At 41.4% G+C, this 19,196-nt stretch overlaps 1 protein-coding gene across 6 annotated transcripts in view; it reads left to right on the top strand.

Annotated features, from left to right (window-relative positions):
• The window catches only part of LOC124010794 (E3 ubiquitin-protein ligase RNF130-like), a 67,497-nt gene that overhangs the window by 18,268 nt on the left and 30,033 nt on the right, over positions 1–19,196 (top strand). For all 6 annotated transcript variants that reach the window (XM_046323460.1, XM_046323463.1, XM_046323464.1 and 3 more), the window contains exon 3: positions 8,936–9,130. In XM_046323460.1, the coding sequence (XP_046179416.1) occupies positions 8,936–9,130 (195 nt within the window). The remainder of the gene's footprint in view (positions 1–8,935; positions 9,131–19,196) is intronic.

The raw sequence follows: 19,196 nt of genomic DNA, 5'->3' as shown, positions 1-19,196 counted from the left end.
AGCACATCTGGGACATCATGTCTCGCTCCATCCACCAACACCACGTGGCACCACAGACTGTCCAGGAGTTGGCGGATGCTTTAGTCCAGGTTTGGTAGGAGATCCCTCAGGAGACCATCCGCCACCTCATCAGGAGCATGCCCAGGCGTTGTAGGGAGGTCATACAGGCACGTGGAGGCCACACACACTACTGAGCCTCATTTTGACTTGTTTACGGACATTAGAAAAGTTGGATCAGCCTGTAGTGTGGTTTTCCACTTTAATTTTGAGTTTTACTCCAAATCCAGACTTCCATGGGTTGATACATTTCCATTGAGAACTTTTTTGTGATTTTGTTGTCAGCACATTTAACTATGTAAAGAAAAAAGTATTTAATAAGAATATTTCATTAATTCAGATCTAGGATGTGTTATTTTAGTGTTCAATGGGCCACATGGTGCATTCAGGGCGATTCTAGGACAAGGAGCGCTCTCTTTCAAGGGGTGAATGGAAGTCTATTAAGCGCCAGCGCCAAAACCAACATTATCAGGAATTTCGTCAACAAGAAGTACAACATTACAAATATTTTCTGAGATGTGAGATAATTAACTTTCTATCTGTAATATCGTATAGCTGAGGAATATCGTATAGCTGAGGAAAATGTGCCTGTTTCTCAACATATACACTGACTTTGAGAAGGGATTGCGTGGTGATTAGCTTAGCAACTGCGTGATGCAGCATGGACGGGGCATAATATGATTTCTATCTCCTTTCGAATAATATTTCTGGCAACAGAACCATGCAATGCACCCTGGACTGAACTGGCAGACAAACATTTCTCGAGGTAGGAATATCGAAAACATTTGATCAATGGCTCATTCGAGAGAAGACATCCTACCGAGTTATGACATCGGCCAGAAATTAAATCTGACATGTGTGATAGACAGTTTCGCAATCTAAAAGTCGTATTAACTTCCAGTGTGTAGTGAGAGCAATTCTATCAGAGTGCTACGTCATACCAGACAGATTTCTGCCTGCTTGAACACCAATAACTCAGATACACATGAAATGACCCAGGAAATCAATAGAGCATCACGCAGAGATGCTCAAAAACAATATACGTTCAAGATGGGTGAACCTTTCCTTTAACCCTTAGCCCCACCCATCTTTTTAAGGAATCACATGTGAGGCCATGTGCTAAACAGAGTGAGTCGTGTCAAACGACCAAAGATTTCAAGACTAAAAGTGGTCAAGTGAAATGTAAAATTCCAGGTAAAAATACATTTTATCTAGTCCTTTGTCTTAGTCTGACTTTGGTGCAGGTCATGTTGTTCTTCACATTACCATCTCTGGTAAACACACACTATATCAATTGAAAGCGTATTTGTCACATGCACAGGATACAGAAGGTGTAAACGGTACGGTGAAATGGTTACTTGCATATTTGCATAGTAGCAATATCAGAAATAGAAAGTGTCCACATAAAATAAATATTGTTCCAGCAAGCATGTTTCTCATGTTTCAGTACAGTACGGTTTAGAAATTGTGACTGTCTTTGAGTCAGTCGTGTGTGTGTGTGTGTGTGTGTGGTCTAAATAACTAAACTGGCTAGTTTTCCTGACTGTAAAGAGAAGGGTGGGCCTTGCGTTTATCCTGCTGCTCTGATTGGAAAGAGTGAAGCTCTATTTCCCCATCCACTTGCTTCATAATTTCTCCCGATCACTTTTCCTTGCATGTTTTCGGTCTGATCGTTTGGATTGCTGCTGCCTGCTACTATGATACATCACATGGCGAGGACGTTTGCTATCAATGTGCATAATATCTAACAAGTGGGGCAAGGGTAGGGAAAACATATGAAATGTTAATGCCCATTCTGACAGAGTGACAGCAAACTTGGCTGCCCTCTGCAAATTGAGGAGACACACAGACACACCCACCCATCCGCATGCTGCTACTAATCCTCAGCTTTTTTTGCAGTGAGAATGGGCAGGGAGATATTTTTGCCAACATCTATTTAGACATATTCAAACACTATCTTTTTTTCCGATCCAACTATCAACTGTCAATTTATGGATACAATTACGAGTATGGCCATGTCGGCACACCCCTGACACACTTGTCTAAATTGATGGGTAATGTGGAAGAAATGCTGTAACCACCCCACAGCCACAACTAGCTAAGTGGATGGGTCACTACTGTCTAGACATGTTCATGAAATACAATAGATGGCCGTAATCACCCCCAGACACATGGCTAACGTGATGGGTCATGTAATCATCTGACAAAGTGGAGTATTTTGTTTAGACATGTAGGTAGCTAAACATTGAGCCATAATCCCAACCCATACTACTAGCAACACAAACTGATTGTCATAGCTAGCCACCACGCATGAGATGCTGTAGTATGAATCTGGAGGTAGCTAAAGCTAAGCATCTATGTTCAATGTTAGCTAGCTAGCTAACATTAGGCTATATCTAACAATGCAAATTGTGTTGTAGATTATGAGATGCAAATAATATCACTACACAGATCATACACGTAAAGTTATCTAGCGAGCCAGCAAGCTTGCAATGAAAACGACTTTCTGACAAAATTAGAAATGTAGATCGACTCTGACCCGTATACATGGATTAACATTTCATGGCAGACATTTTGTTTGTCCCGCGTTGTGTCAAGTCACTCCAGTTCACACTGACCGTGTACGGAAAGTTGTCCAACAACTTTTTCCCACTGATCTTTGTCGATAGTGTCACGACTTCCGCCGAAGTTTGTCCCTCTCCTTGTTCGGGCGGCGTTCGGCGATCTACCTTCTAGCCATCGCTGATCCTCTTTTCATTTTCCTTTGGTTTTGTCTTGTCTTCCATCACACCTGGTTCCAATCCCATCAATTACATGTTGTGTATTTAACCCTCTGTTCCCCCTCATGTCCTTCTCTGTGATTGTTTATTGTAAGTGCTTGTGCACGTCTGTCCTGGTGTGCGTCGGGTTATGTACCCATTATTTGATTGTTCTGTTTTCCGTTGTTTTTTGTTATTAAACTGCGCCGTTTGGAAACACCGTTTTTGCTCTCCTACGTCTGACTTCTCTGCCGCCAGTACGCACCCCTTACAGATAACGTCTGGTAAATTCTGGGCAGCAATGTTGAGAGCAGTAGCAACACTTTAGGCTAACGTTATATCGTTAAAAAATGCTGCGGTAGCAAGGATTGCCTATGTATACTGAGCAGCTCACGTTATAGACAGGAGCATGCTACATGGCAGACCAATCCAAACTAATCTCTCAGCATGTTCAGCCCATCCGTTATCTCAGCCAGTCATGGCTAGCGGGAAGGTTCCTGCCTTTTTTTCCGTGGCTAAACCAATTAAGCTTGTAATTGAACAATTGTACAGTATATGTATTTACAGATGGCATACAAGTTTGTTATTAAGGTACATGAAAGTTCACATGTTCCAGAAGGCATTTCTGCCCAAAAATAACGCATTTTGATTAAAATAATATGTTCAAATGCCTCTCCTATGGAGTCGACCTACGCCTAGCTTCCTGAAACGGGTTACAAATACTCTGCTTATCATGTGGTGTGGGTGTTCAATTCACATCTTTCGACTATAGCCCAAATTTAGAATGCCGACGACGATTAAAACAAACTGTCAGTGACCCTTAATTACCGTCTACCAATCTAATGAGTGTTGATGGCAAAAAAAGCTTCTGGGATTTTTGTCGTTACTGTGTGCATTGCGTAGGAGGTTTATGCTTTCAGGCCAGTATTACCCAACATTTGTGTGTGTGTGTGCGCATAGCGCTTTACTTTCAGCTTTTCTGGGTCATATTGCAAGCCTTTTGATTTGATCCCATCGCCTCATATGAGACGGAATACTGTGCTTCCTGTATCTCTCCCAACAGTAGGCCCACTTCATCATTTTCAGAGTCAGGGTGGCTTAGCCATCCAATGTCAGCCCTGAAATAGATACAGTATGGACCATTGTTTGTGGGTGGGTATGTGCATGAGCATGCCCCAACTACCAATTCCAATGCATCTAAGGCAGACCTGAACTGTCACTACTAGGGGCCAAAACCATCAAATGTAGCTAAAATACCGGGCTCAATCAATATGTGCAAATGATTGGAGCACTATGAGAAACTGTGTGGTAAAGCCATTTTCCCTTGAATGTTTGCTACTGGTACTCTCATAAATGTTCAGGAATGGGATATTGCTGACACCATAACGATAGTGGCTGAAATTAATCTGCCACGATTCACCTGGAAGGCAGCTTATTAAGATTGCATACCCATCTGTGTGCATTTCCTCCCTCACTTTCCCAGACGGGGTCGGAAGCAGGCAATTCGAATTAGACCATGGAGCAATGAAGAGGGGAGGGGACATTTGCCGCAAATTGCATCGTCTCTTTTTTTTTAAACGATGACTCTTAGCTTTTCTTTTTTTTGGCACTCCCCTTCCTTGAAAAAAATAAAGAATACAAATGATGTTGAGTTTTATCTGGGCCAAATTCCAGGAAAGAGCTTTTGGGTGTTCATCTGCCTTTGAAGTATTAAGGCAGAGAAGAGAGAGTGAGGTTAGATGACACTACAGGGTGTAAACCCTCAAGGTAGGTCAAGGGCACTGGCCAGACAATAGAAGTCAAATCGCCAAAACCACCCGAAATGGATTTGTGATCTAATCCATATAAAACGCATTTTTATCAATGTCATTCTTCACACAACCTTGATGATGTAAATATAATAAACCATGTCATCGTCCTTTTACAATATCTCAATGAGTTTTATATAATCAATCATGATTTGAGTTGATTTAGATGCCACATATTGATCTTGCATGAGGAAGGTCATGTTCACTTCATCATCAACATATTCTTAGCTATAAGTATCTTTTGGTTATAGGCGCCTTGTTTTTAGCTTGCTAAATAAATAGCTAGCTACGTAAACAGATACGCTAGCCCAGGGGTGTCCAACTCAATCAGTGCACGAGCCATATTAAAAATACACAACAAATTTGCGGGCCAGACATAGCCTATTTGTTTTTACATGAAAAAACATGCAACTGCGACCCAAACTGGCCATTGTTTTATTAGAAAAAATATGGTCCTTTTATAATGTCCAATTATGTACATAAGATGCTGTATGTAGCATTTTAACATGCATAAAGACGTACATAATATTATACCAGCCTTTGCTGCTATGCTTGCAGATGCTGCGACCCGAATAAAAAGTATTTAATAACTCCAAATAACAAATGTAGCTATAGATTTGTTGTAACATTTAAACTTAACATGTTTTTTAAAATTGCGCTGCATGCAGCTGTACATAATCTATTGGTAAATAATCTATTGGTAAATAGCCCACCCATTTTCACCTACCTCATCCCCACAGTTTTTATTTATTTATTTACTTTTCTGCTCTTTTGCACACCAATATCTCTACCTGTACATGATCATCTGATCATTTATCACTCCAGTGTTAAGCTGCAATATTGTAATTATTCCCCTACCTCCTCATGCCTTTTGCACACATTGTATATAGACTCCCCTTTTTTTCTACTGTGTTATTGACTTGTTAATTGTTTACTCCATGTGTAACTCTGTGTTGTCTGTTCACACTGCTATGCTTTATCTTGGCCAGGTCGCAGTTGCAAATGAGAACTTGTTCTCAACTAGCCTACCTGGTTAAATAAAGGTGAAATAAAGGTGAAATAAAAATGTTTTTTTTAAATGAATCACCGGTGCGGTTGAATGCAGCATTGCTGTATGGTGGACCCAAAATGTATTGTAGTTGAGTAGCCAGCCAAGGCTAATGCTCAAATTTTGCTGTAATAAGCCTATATATTTCTCCTTTGCATGGTGTTTTTTGGTTATTCATTGTCAAAAAAGCCAGACTGCTATATTTTAGTAGGACTGTGGTGTGTGTCTGTACACTTTTGTTGTGGAAATTCATACTGAGATAGACTAATTTCTTCAAACAATCATCTTTATTTAATATCAATTAATTATTGCAATAATGAGACCAGTCACGAGTAGCCTAACTTTTACAGACAATGCAGAGTTTTTAAAGATGCTTAGTCATGGCTGGGTCCACCCCACCCATGCAGATTGGGGGGCACCATGAGTCACTTTGGCTTTATCCTGTGGACATCTGCTTCTGGTGTTGTTTCCCAAATGCAAGAAAGATTAGACACAATAAGGATTATGTTCTATTCCCCCAGGCTCCCTATCTCGGGTTACACCCACCACATTTTATCTATGGAATACCAGCTTTAGGTTTGTAGGCTCCTCGCAGTTCACACAGACGTTTAATAGAACGGACATGTCTTACTATTAGTTAAGTATATAATGGTTAACGATTAATGTCAAACAAATCAGGTAAATATGTCATTTTTCTATCACACATTCCCTCGGCTGTAAACGGCATTCACGAAAGCAGCCCAATTGAAGTTTGATTTACCGCCGCGAGCGCATCTGATTCAGAGGGGTTGGGTTCAATGCGGGAGACACATTTCAGTTAAATACATTCAGTTGGACAACTGACTAGGTATCCCCCTTTCCCTATCAGGCTGTAATTTCATAAAGTAGATGATTCAACTGTTGACTCATTTATACTTGCTGGTGTTTCCTATTCGGCCCCCAGGCCTTGTGTTTGATCATTGCCCTTGCTAGTTTGATTTTATTGACATTCCCAGCCTTAGTTACAGCTGTCAGTTTCTGTTCAAAATATTGAGTCATTGAAACTGAAACCGTGCATCAAACAATGTACCAGGCCAGCTGTAATTTATAACCGGGTGGCAGTATCTTTTGGACTACCAAGAAATGTATGGGTGTATTATATTAATCATGCATTGTACTGCACCCATCTGGTCTGCCAACAATGCCATCATGGAATTTACAGTCAGATAGAACCTATTTTTAAAACCTCTTATAAAGTTGGTTTTGATGCAAAAACTGGGAATTTTATATTTTTGACTGACATTGTGATTGTCTGTCTGTTTCATATCCGCAAAGTAATTACAACTTTAAACCAGACTGACATTTGGACTGGCCTGTTTATTTGGTCGATTGACCTTATGCACAGGGACTCATCCGTGTTACACATTATTTACCCGAATTGGCACTCTATTCCCCATTATTATAGTGCACTACCTTTGAGCAGAGCCCTATGCAGGCCCTTGTCAAAAGTATCATACCTTATTTAAAACTCAAAAAATGTGCACTATATAGGGTGCAATTTTTTGACACAAAGTATTGCACTATATGTTAAAAGAAGTAAACTATATAAGGAACAGGGTGCCATTTCAGATGCACTTAGCATGTTTTGTCATGGGTTTCCTGCTGAAATTAAGAGCTTTGCCATCCACTGGTTAGCAGGGCATGGCTAGTACACAACATGAGCCTGATTGACAGATACGAAAAAACTGCCCATTTTGTAACCAGATCTCTTCTTAATTCAGTGTAACCTTTTTTCTTTTGTGTCTTCTCAGTAGTCACTCCATGCAGTTCTTAGCCAAAGATTTTTTATAACTAACCCAAGATAGACCACGGCATATTTTCTGCCCATCAAAAAGTGTTGTACCATTGTACATGCAAAAAAACACCCTTCCTTGGACAGAATAAAATGCCATCTAACCTGGGCTAATGTCGCTAGTCTCAGACGACACCACAGATCAACATAAACCCCTCTACAGTGTATTGCTTCTCATTTGTAACTGTTACAACAGTACTATCTTCAGTCTGCTTGTATCCAGACTGTCTAGTGAGACAAGGATTCCGGGATGTAGTGAGCAGTCCCTGCCAGCAAGGCCAAGGCTCACATCCCCTGTCTGTCTCTGAGTGAGAAAGATGGTCTTAGTTTCGGCCAGGGGGTTGGTGGTGTAAGTCGCTCTGGATAAGAGCGTCTGCTAAATGACTTAAATGTAAATGTAAATGTTTCCAGTGGGAACATATGAAGCATAGTGGGCAGAACAAACAAGGAGGTGGGCACAAGCTTGCGAGATCCTATAGGTGCGTTCTAGCATGTATTTGCGTATTTCCGTTAGGGAGAGCCCGCTCTGTGAAGTGTGCATGTGCAATAACTCAATTCGACCTTGCACTCCTTTGAAAAAACAATTCTTCATTTTTTTTTGTTTTGCAAAGGGTCAATTCTACCAAACTTAGTCGACTCTGTTCTTAACAGATTCTAGTTTCGGGAACTGTATTGGGATCGTCTCCCACTTATCTTCCTCTCATCACCATATTTGGTGGTGATTGGAAATGCCAACCGGATGCTTCAGATGTATACATGCGGTGAAACTTCTCAGTCATTGCTCTCTATCCGTGACTTGGACTTTGCTTTAGTGGTCCATTATATGCCACTGGATTTCCTGGTTGTGGATTTGTTAAAGGGGCATTAAACTGGGTTACATAGTTAGAATGAAATATGAGCCATTGGCTGCTATCCATAGGCAGCTGTGTGCAGTTTAAACTGCTTTATACACGGATAAAGGTTAAGCAGCTCACAGAGACTGAGCTGTGTGTGTCCTTGTGGTTGTACATTTGTGTGTGTATGTGGATTCTAACCAGTCCAAATGTCAGAATCTGCAACAGTTTTAATTTAATTTTTTTCTTCATATGTTTTCTTTTCAAATGGATTTCTTTGTTATCTGTTATCTATGCTGTGTAAAGTGCAGGGTTGACCCCACACTCGTTCCATGCTTTAACTCTTGATTTACAATGACTTTATTTGATTACTAAATGACATATTAATGAGTTATAAGTAGTTTATCAGCAGACCTTCAATACACTTGCTTTATATTGGCCAGGTTGCAGTTGTAAATGAGAACTTGTTCTCAACTGGCCTACCTGGTTAAATAAAGGTGAAATAAAATAAAAAATAAAATAAACACTGACACCACTCACCTTTTTCTACAGCCTGCTAAGGTTCCTAACACTCCACCCCTCTCCTTCCCTCTGTCCAGTGGTGGACCGCCAGGGCTGCGACCCCCACACTCGCTTCGTGGTGCCCCCCCGGACTGGGCACTGGGTGGCCCTGCTGCAGCGCGGCAACTGCACCTTCAAAGAGAAGATCCTCAAGGCCTCCGCTTTCAATGCCTCCGCCGTACTCATCTACAACAACAACTCCAATGAGGACACCGTCAAGATGGGCCATGAAGGTGAGGAGTGAAGATCTGGGGCATATTCATATTCATATGGGTTATTCATATGGCTTATGCACTCTATATGGCTCGTATATATGACCAGGGTAATATGGGGTGGCAGGTAGCCTAGTGGTTAGAGCTTTGGGCCAGGAACCAAAAGCTTGCTGGAACGAATCCCCGAGCTGACAAGGTAAAAATCTGTCGTTCTGCCCCTGAACAAGGCAGTTAACCCACTGTTCCCTGGTAGACCATCATTGGAAATAATTATTTGTTCTTAACTGACTTGCCTAGTTAAATAACGGTTCCACAATATGTAATCATTCTTATGGGTACATATGGCTTGGCCTATTTATATGGTTTGTTCTATGGCTTTATGTATGAATGTATGTATGTACAGTGGGGCAAAAAAGTATTTAGTCAGCCACCAATTGTGCATGTTCTCCCACTTAAAAAGATGAGAGAGGCCTGTAATTTTCATCATAGGTACACTTCAACCATGACAGACAAAATGAGAAAAAAATCCAGAAAATCACATTGTAGGATTTTTATGGTGGAAAATAAGTATTTGGTCAATAACAAAAGTTTATCTCAATACTTTGTTATATACCCTTTGTTGGCAATGACAGAGGTCAAACGTTTTCTGTAAGTCTTCACAAGGTTTTCACACACTGTTGCTGGTATTTTGGACCATTCCTCCATGCAGATCTCCTCTAGAGCAGTGATGTTTTGGGGCTGTTGCTGGGCAACACAGACTTTCAACTCCCTCCAAAGATTTTCTATGGGGTTGAGATCTGGAGACTGGCTAGGCCACTCCAGGACCTTGAAATGCTTTTTACGAAGCCACTCCTTCGTTGCCCGGGCGGTGTGTTTGGGATCATTGTCATGCTGAAAGACCCAGCCACGTTTCATCTTCAATGCCCTTGCTGATGGAAGGAGGTTATCACTCAAAATCTCACGATACATGGCCCTATTCATTCTTTCCTTGACACGGATCAGTCGTCCTGGTCCCTTTGCAGAAAAACAGCCCCAAAGCATGATGTTTCCACCCCCATGCTTCACAGTAGGTATGATGTTTTTTGGATGCAACTCAGCATCCTTTGTCCTCCAAACACGACAAGTTGAGTTTTTACCAACCAAAAAGTTATATTTTGGTTCTATCTGACCATATGACATTCTCCCAATCTTCTTCTGGATCATCCAAATGCTCTCTAGCAAACTTCAGACGGGCCTGGACATGTACTGGCTTAAGCAGGGGGACACGTCTGGCACTGCAGGATTTGAGCCCCTGGCGGCGTAGTGTGTTACTGATGGTAGGCTTTGTTACTTTGGTCCCAGCTCTCTGCAGGTCATTCACTAGGTCCCCCCGTGTGGTTCTGGGATTTTTGCTCACCGTTCTTGTGATCATTTTGACCCCACGGGGTGAGATCTTGCGTGGAGCCCCAGATCGAGGGAGATTATCAGTGGTCTTGTATGTCTTCCATTTCCTAATAATTGCTCCCACAGTTGATTTCTTCAAACCAAGCTGCTTATCTATTGCAGATTGTCTTTCCAGCCTGGTGCAGGTCTACAATTTTGTTTCTGGTGTCCTTTGACAGCTCTTTGGTCTTGGCCATAGTGGAGTTTGGAGTGTGACTGTTTGAGGTTGTGGACAAGTGTCTTTTATACTGATAACAAGTTCAAACAGGTGCCATTAATACAGGTAACGAGTGGAGGACAGAGGAGCCTCTTAAAGAAGAAGTTACAGGTCTGTGAGAGACAGAAATCTTGTTTGTTTGTAGGTGACCAAATACTTATTTTCCACCATAATTTTCAAATAAATTCATTAAAAATCCTACAATGTGATTTTCTGTATTTTTAATAGTCATTTTGTCTGTCATAGTTGAAGTGTACCTATGATGAAAATTACAGGCCTCTCATCGTTTTAAGTGGGAGAACTTGCACAATTGGTGTCTGACTAAATATGTTTTTGCCCCACTGTGTGTGCGTGCGTGTGTGCGTGCGTGCGTACGTGTGTGTGGCTTCTATGTAGTGATGGGGGCAAAGTTATATATCGGGAAATCATTTTTGACTATATCATTTTGACAACATCTCAAAATATCTTCTTTTTAAATACGGAGCCGATTTAGTTTTCCGCATTTTTATTTCCATGACTGATCAAAACTTGTTTTCTCATGGCTCTCACTTGTCCCTCTGCAGCCAACATATGGTGAGCGATATGTTTAAAACATTGAATCACAATAAAATCACAGTATCGAATCGCAATACATATAGCCTCCATACTCAACTGGTGGTCCGCAGACCGAATCCGGACCCAGAACCGGGTCAATACGGATCGCAGGTCGGGCTTTGACCCCTGGTGTCATATGAACACACATAAGATATGGAAAAATGCATAGCATTGCAGGAAATTAGTTTTAAAACTGCAACAACAACAAAAACGTCCCCATTCAAAATATGTAGAATTGTGGGGAGTTAGCTTTAAAACTGCAACATTTTCTCTTTGCCAACAAGAGGAGTGTGTGAACAGGTTTTGGGGTCGCATGGGTTGCAGGGTGGGGGGTTGTTACTATGCAGATAAATTACATTATCCCATCCAGAACTTTGTCACCTTGGAAAATTGTGTGACTGGACCTTCTCAAATAGTACTTGAGTACCCCTGACATATAGAATCGAGAGAATCTGCTGCTCGGTGTGTCTTAGCCTGTGATGGTGGTGAAGTTAGCATTTAGCTTTTGTTATATGGTGCTTATAGCCAGCTTGCCTGCTGTGATGGTGGGTGTACGACAATTATACCGTCTGCCAAGGGTTATTGACAGTGTGTGTATGTGTAGCAGTCAAGTAGTCATAGTGCAGTATGTTTTCTGGCAGTTTGTCGTTTGTGATGTGGCTGCAGGGGACAGTACAGGGCACAGACTGTGCGGCTGTCCTGACTGGACTGAAGGATATGGAGAATGACTCCTGCATGCTGGACCTCAGCCACCACCACAGCTAAACACCAACACAGCCAGCGGGCTTGGGCATGGCCGGTGTTCTGTTACACTGCAACATGTGCACACACCCACACAGAAGCGTGTTCGGGCACACAAACATATTTACAGCATTGTCACCTCTCTCCATCCTTCCCTCCGCCTCTCTCCTTTGCTTCACATGCATTTCTTCCTACTCACTCTGTGTCATTGCTAGCATCATTGTCTCAGTCTCAGCTTATTTAAGCCACAATGTGAATTCATATGAGTACATTCAGGCCTTCTGATCTTTGGATCACAACTTTTACATGAAGCATCTCTAAGAAAACAACACCCGTTAAAATATAAATCGGACACTTCATGAATGAGTCTACTGTATGAGTGAGTGAGTGAGTGAGTGAGTGAGTGAAAGTAGCTGACGGCTAGCCTAAAGACATTTTGTACTTCACCTTAGCGTCCCCCCACCCCAGGGGATGCCCTGAGCTAATTCAAGGTAGCGTTGAAAAGCCTGCATGAATGAGACAGTCTAGTGAGCAGGTGAAGAGAGAGGGAGAGAACTAGAGGGCGGGTGCTGGTGTAGCATCCCTATAGCGCTGAGGAGCCAAAAACTGGGAAGGCAGGCAGGCAGTGGTGGTTAGAGGAAAGGAAGAAAGGGAGAGAGGGAGTGAAAAAAATGAAACAAAGTGACAGAGCTAGCTGGGAAAACAGTGGTTGCTTGGGTCTAGTAACCGTAGGTGGAGAGGAGAGGAGCAACAAGGGAAAGGGAGGGAGGTAGAGAGGGGGAGAATGAGTCAGAAGGTGTGATAGCACTGTCTGGGTGGGATCGATGGGCTTTTATAAATATAGAAGGGGGGCCATGACTAATTTATAAGGTAATTTTCTATCATGAACGAATGGTGGAATTCTGATAGTTTCCCCGAGCGCAAACCTTTCAGTATTGATCACTGTTTGCGTGAAAAGCAAGTCATTTATCATGGATGGGAGTTATTTGTCAATATCATGGGGATATGGGAGATGTATGCATTTGACTTTGAGGGAATGTGTGTGTGTGTGTGTGTGTGTGCGTGCGTGCGCACATGCTAGGCTGGGGTGGTATCCAGATTGTTATACCTTCATACCGACCTTGTGGTATAACAAGTACATGTAAATCCTAAAGCAAATGCTAGCTAAATACTAACGAACACATACAAACATTTGATTTAATTTGTATTTATTTTTATCCACTTTGTGCCCCCAATTTCGTGACTACCATCTTGTCTCATCGCTGCAACTCCCCAAAGGGCTCGGGAGAGGCGAAGGTCGGGTCACGCCAAACCACGCTTCTTAACACCCGTTCGCTTAACCCGGAAGCCGGTTGCACCATTGTGTGACCAAACACCGTTACACCGTTGGATAATGGAGTGAAAAGAAGGAAGCCTGTACAGAATAAAATATTCCTTTTTACAATAAGGCACTTAAGTAAAACTGCAGAAAATGTGGCAAAGAAATACACTTTATGTCCTGCATATTATTAACCTTTATTTTAGCAGGAGAAACAAGCTGAGACAGTTTATTTTACAGTTGTGTCCTGTGATACAACAATAGAAACAACAAAGCAATTCATAAGAATTTAAAACTAAACAAATTTAAAACATAAAAAAAGTACAAGATGGATATTATGTAACGGCGTTCGTCTGTTGAAGGAAGAGAGTCGGACCGAAATGCAGCGTGTTTGTTACTCATGATCTTTAATAAATGAAAACGAAACGATACATGAAATAACTCATAAATACAAAAACAACAAACGGAACGAAAACCTATTACAGCCTATCTGGTGAACACTACACAGAGACAGGAACAATCACCCACGAAATACAAAGCGAAACTAAGGCTGCCTAAATACGGTTCCCAATCAGAGACAACGAGAATCACCTGACTCTGATTGAGAATCGCCTCAGGCAGCCAAGCCTATACAACACCCCTAAACAGCCGCGATCCCAAATACTACAAACCCCAATACGAAAAACAACAATTAAACCCATGTCACACCCTGGCCTACCCAAACATATAACAAAAACACAAACTACAATGACCAAGGCGTGACAGATTAAAAATATGAAAATGAGTAAACATCTATGAGAAAAACACACATTACAAAAAGCAATCACAGTTCATAATAAAAAAAGTTAATGTAATGTGCATTTAAACTGTCTTACAGGCACCAAAACATCTAACTGGAGTTCTCTCTGCAATTCATTCCATGAGTGTGGAGCATGATATTCAAGTGCCGTTTTGCCTATCTCTTAGTGAATCTGGGGTATCTCTAGCACTAGCATGTCCCGTGACCGAGTCTGATAAATACTGTTTGACCACTGGATTTTTGAGTTAAGATCATTAGGAAGTTTCTGTGAGACAGCTTTAAAAACCAATATCAACCAGTGTCTGGTCCTTCTAAATGTAAGGGAGTCCCAGCCAACCGAAGTGTACAAAAAGCAATGATGTGTGCAAAGGTTTGCACCAGTAACAAAGCGCAACACTGCATGATACACTGCATCCAATTTCTTCAGTACTGATGCTGATCCATGCATATATAAAACATCGCCATAATCAAGCACTGACATAAAAGTGGCCTGTGCAATTTCCTTTCTGTGATGACAGACGAGATTTATTTCTATAAAAAATCTTATTCTCCATTTCAGCTTCTTTACCAGCTCAGTTATTTCTAAAAGAGATATTATCATCTAACCAAATTCCAAGGTATTTTTAGATGGGAACACATTCCAAAAGAGAGCCATCATGGATAGCAATGTTCAGATTTTCCATCTACAAGTGCATCTTGAAGCAATTGAAAGTCAGATTGCCAGCCTGAGATCAATCACTGAGATAATTCTGAAACCACAAACATGTATCTGAGGCCAACCCCAATGAGGTCAGTCTCTTCAGCAGATGAGAATGATCAACTGTATCGAAAGCCTTCGACAGGTCAACAAACAAAGCAACACAGTTCAACTTCTTATCCAAGGCTCTTACAATATCATTTACAACCAGTGTGGTGGCTGTGATAGTACTGTGCCCTGGTCTAAAACCGGACTGAAATTTGTTCAGTAAGCAGTTGTCAGACAAGAAAGAGCGCAGCTGTACATTTACCAATGACTCTTTAGATTTTTGCAAGACAAGAAAACCTAGAGATTGGTCGATAACTATCGAGGTGACCAGTATCCCCACCTTTGTGCAGAGTCAGCACATAGGCAGTTTTCCAAATCTTAGGTATGACCCCAGAGGTCAACATGAGGTTAATAATATAAGAGCACCAGAGATAAGTGATGCAGCTCTAGCCAGCAACCCTGGGTCAAGTTTGTCAGCCCCTGTTGCTTTCTTAGTGTCTATGGCTAGCAAGGCATCAATAACTTTCTCCTCTGTGAAGAGGCTTAGTGAGAATCCCTGACCATCAGCATACTCATGCATAATCCCTTAATATGTATCTTTTCATCCGTCATTTGGGGTCGACGTTTTCTCATTAAGATTGCCTGCTGCAATGAAGTGATTGTTGAAGGCATTAGCAATGGCATTCATATCAGTAATGAGTCCAGTATCCAACCCTATCTGATTTGGGAGTGCATATTGCTCTTTAATGTTTTTAACTACTTTCCAGAATTTGGCTGGATTCCCATAAGTCACTTAAACATAGTAAACCCGATTTTTGTTCTTCTAACAAGTCTGATGCACAGGTTTCTCAGCTGCCTAGAAGTCAGTCAGCCAGTCAGAACAAGAATACGTTTTTCTAGCCTTAGCCAATTTTACATCTCTTTTACGAATAACATCAGAAATGTTTCACTCTAACATTAGTGTATGGAGCATGTTTATCGCAATGGAAATAAAAACATGAGTACACTTTTGTAACGTCAACTCGGCTCCATGTATATTACAAATAGATTCAAGATTACTATGGGAAAGATCCTTTAAGAAAGCGTGTTCACTAAAGTTTCTGCAATTTCTTTTAGTGATAATACAGGTTTGGAGGTTTGTCCCTATGAATTCTGACATTCTCTAACACATGCAATGGGGCAGTGATCACTGACACCTAATGGTTATACTCCCCTAGCTCTATATTTCAACAAATGACGTGCCCATGTCTTTAGAAAGACGCATTAGCCATAGATGAAAAGACCACATATGACTAAAACTCTGTCCCACAATGGCGATGAGATTGGATGGTTCCTGAGATAACGATTCTTCCCGCAAGGCTTCGAGCTGTTCCCAAGAGCAACAAGAAGTTGTTTCTGAGTCTCTCAGACTTCACTCCCATAATGTCATTCGAACCAACATGCAACACTACTGTTGTCAGGTCGGAAATCTGCTTCTTGACTACTGGTAAAATTCCAATTCAGTCGGTGAATTTAGCACCTGGAAAATAAAGTGTGCGTGTATCTTAGATTGACACTTGCTTTACCATTGAGCCTTTTACACAGCTCCATTTTTATTCTTGGTTTTTCCAACTCCAACTCGGCCACCACAGATCATGAAGATCAGAGCTCCTGGCGCAAACACAGCGCAGGCAGAAGAAGAATTATCTGGATCAGACGACCTTGGACCTGAAGGCGCTGGAGCGTCAGGATCCAAAGCTGTTTGACGTCTGGAGAACACTCATTGCTTTCGTCGCTGTAGAGGGTCAAGATAGAGGTCCTCGCTGGCATCGAATCCCACGCCGTACCATGATGCAGCCTCTAGCTGCAGCCTCTGTAGAAGAACCAGCACCCTCCGGCGTCAATGGCAAATCCAATGACGATAGTCTGCCCGATGGTGAGACTCCCCTCAGCTTGGTGGTGTTTGCTGCCAATGGAGTGGAGAATGAGAAGGTAGGAAGACATGGGTTCCCCAATAGCTGGTGCAAATTAGCGATTTGTTTACTCAAAGTAGCAACTTCTTCTCTATAGCCTTTGGCAATTGCTCCATTGGAAATTCAGGTGTTTTATTTTATCTCGGAACTGGCCGAAATAGAAACAGCTCCGGCATCTTATACATCGCAATCCATCGTCCAACATCATGCGAGTTGGTCAGCACATATAAAGCGTTATGTTTGAGGCAAATCCAACACAACACATCACTGAGTATCACTCTTAGTATTTTCAAGCATGGTGGTGGCTGCATCATGTTATGTGTATTCTTGTCTGTGTCAAGCGCTAAAGTTTTTAGGGGGGATAAAAAGAAAAGGAATAGAACTAAACACAGGCAAAATCCTAGTGGAATACTTGGTTCCAACACAAACTTGGAGACAAATTCACCTTTCAGAAGGACAATAACCTAAACACAAGGCCAAGTATACACTGGAGTTTCATACTAAGATGACATTGAATGTCCATGAGTGGCCTAGTAACAGTTTTGACTTAAATAAGCTTGAAAATCTATGGCAAGGCTTGAAAATGGCTGTTTAGCAATGATTAACAACCAACTTGACCGAGATTGACAAATTTTAAAAAGAATAATGTGCAAATATTTCACAATCCTGGTGTGCAAAGCTCTTAGAGACTTGCCCAGAAAGACTCACAGCTGTAGTCATTGCAAAAGGTGATTCTAACATGTATTGACTCGGGTGGGAATGTAAAAAAAAAAACATATTTAAATTAGAAATTTCTGTATTTCATTTTCAAGAAATTTGAAAAAATTCCTCAACATGTTTTCACTTTGTCATTATGGGGTAATTGTGTTGAGATGGGTGAGCAAATGTTTTATTTAATCAATTTTTTTTAAAATTCAGGCTGTAACACAACCAAATGTGGAATAAGTCAATGGGTATGAATACTTTCTGAAGGCACTGTACCAGAGATGATGTGTAGAGATGTGGGGCAGAGAGAGACGTCAGCCTGACAGAGGATGGTACACTGACAACAGCAAGTTTTCCTTTGCTGACAAGGATTTATGTGGGTGTGTTAATGTTCATAACCATGACTCTGATCACTGTGGTGCATGGGAGATGGTGGTGAGACAAAGAGCGGACGAAAATGAGAAAAAGCCTACCGTTGGTGCTTTTACTGTGAATTGCTTGTAATTGTAATGGGGTGCAAAGGATGTAATTTAGTCACACAATCTCTGAATAGAATTTCCTCATAGTCACAGGTCTAGGAAAAGCTGACCTTTCGCCAAATCCTACCCTTGACCATAAGGGGGAAAAATTCAACCAGACCTTGGATCAGTATCTGGAAGCAAGCCATCACGGCAGGTCGAAGTTCAGCCATTAGGCTCCACCCATAAAACAAAGCCAAAGAGTGAGGCACGTAAACATGCCTGGGCACGTGCCTGCCTGGCTCTGTCTGATTTCCTCTGTGGTGAATGTCTGTCTGGAGACTTGACTTAGCTTTGGAGATTTACAGATAACTGCTGAGAGAGCGAGAGAGCAAGAGAGAGCTCAACTTGTTTATGCCTGCTCTTGTTGTCCCTGCAGTCTCATTCTAGTTCAGCATCTTACTGTGTTTTGGGTGGTTATCAGCCCAAAACCTGTAGGCTGTGTGTGTGCAGGGCTCAAAACCAAGTTTAGTTTGAAGTCTTGGTTGAGTCTTTGCGATGGAAAAATTTATTTGATCAATTTTAGAATAAGGCTGTAAGGGAACAAAAGGGGGTAAAGGGGAAGGTGTCTGAATACTTTCCCGAATGCACTGTACTTAACTATCAAAAGTAAATGGAATTGCTCAAATATACTTAAGTACCCAAAGTAAAAGTCTAAATCATTTCAAATGTTAGTTTTTTTAAATTTACGGATAGCCAGGGGCACTCTCCATTAGAAATAATTAGCAAATGAAGCATGTGTGTTTTAGTCCACCAGGTAAGAGAGTCCGCCAGATAAGAGGCAGTAGGGATGACCAGGAATGTTCTCTTGACAAGTGCGTGAATTGGACCATTTTCCTGTCCTGCTAAGCATTCAACATGTTTTTCTATTATTATTATTATTTTATTTGTACCTTTTCTATTTAACTAGGCAAGTCAATTAAGAACAAATGGATTGGATGTCAGAGAAAATGTATGGAGTAAAAAGTACATTAAATTCTTTAGGAATGTAGTGAAGTAAAAGTCATCAAAAAATATAAATAGTGAAGTACCGTACGACTTAAGTACTTTACACCACTGTGTACATGTCCAGACAG

Source organism: Oncorhynchus gorbuscha, linkage group LG23 (genome assembly GCF_021184085.1).
Source record: "Oncorhynchus gorbuscha isolate QuinsamMale2020 ecotype Even-year linkage group LG23, OgorEven_v1.0, whole genome shotgun sequence".
NCBI classification, from domain to species: Eukaryota; Metazoa; Chordata; class Actinopteri; order Salmoniformes; family Salmonidae; genus Oncorhynchus; species Oncorhynchus gorbuscha.
The sequence above is the reverse complement of the archived record's forward strand: the minus strand, read 5'-3'. Positions and strand labels throughout refer to the sequence as shown.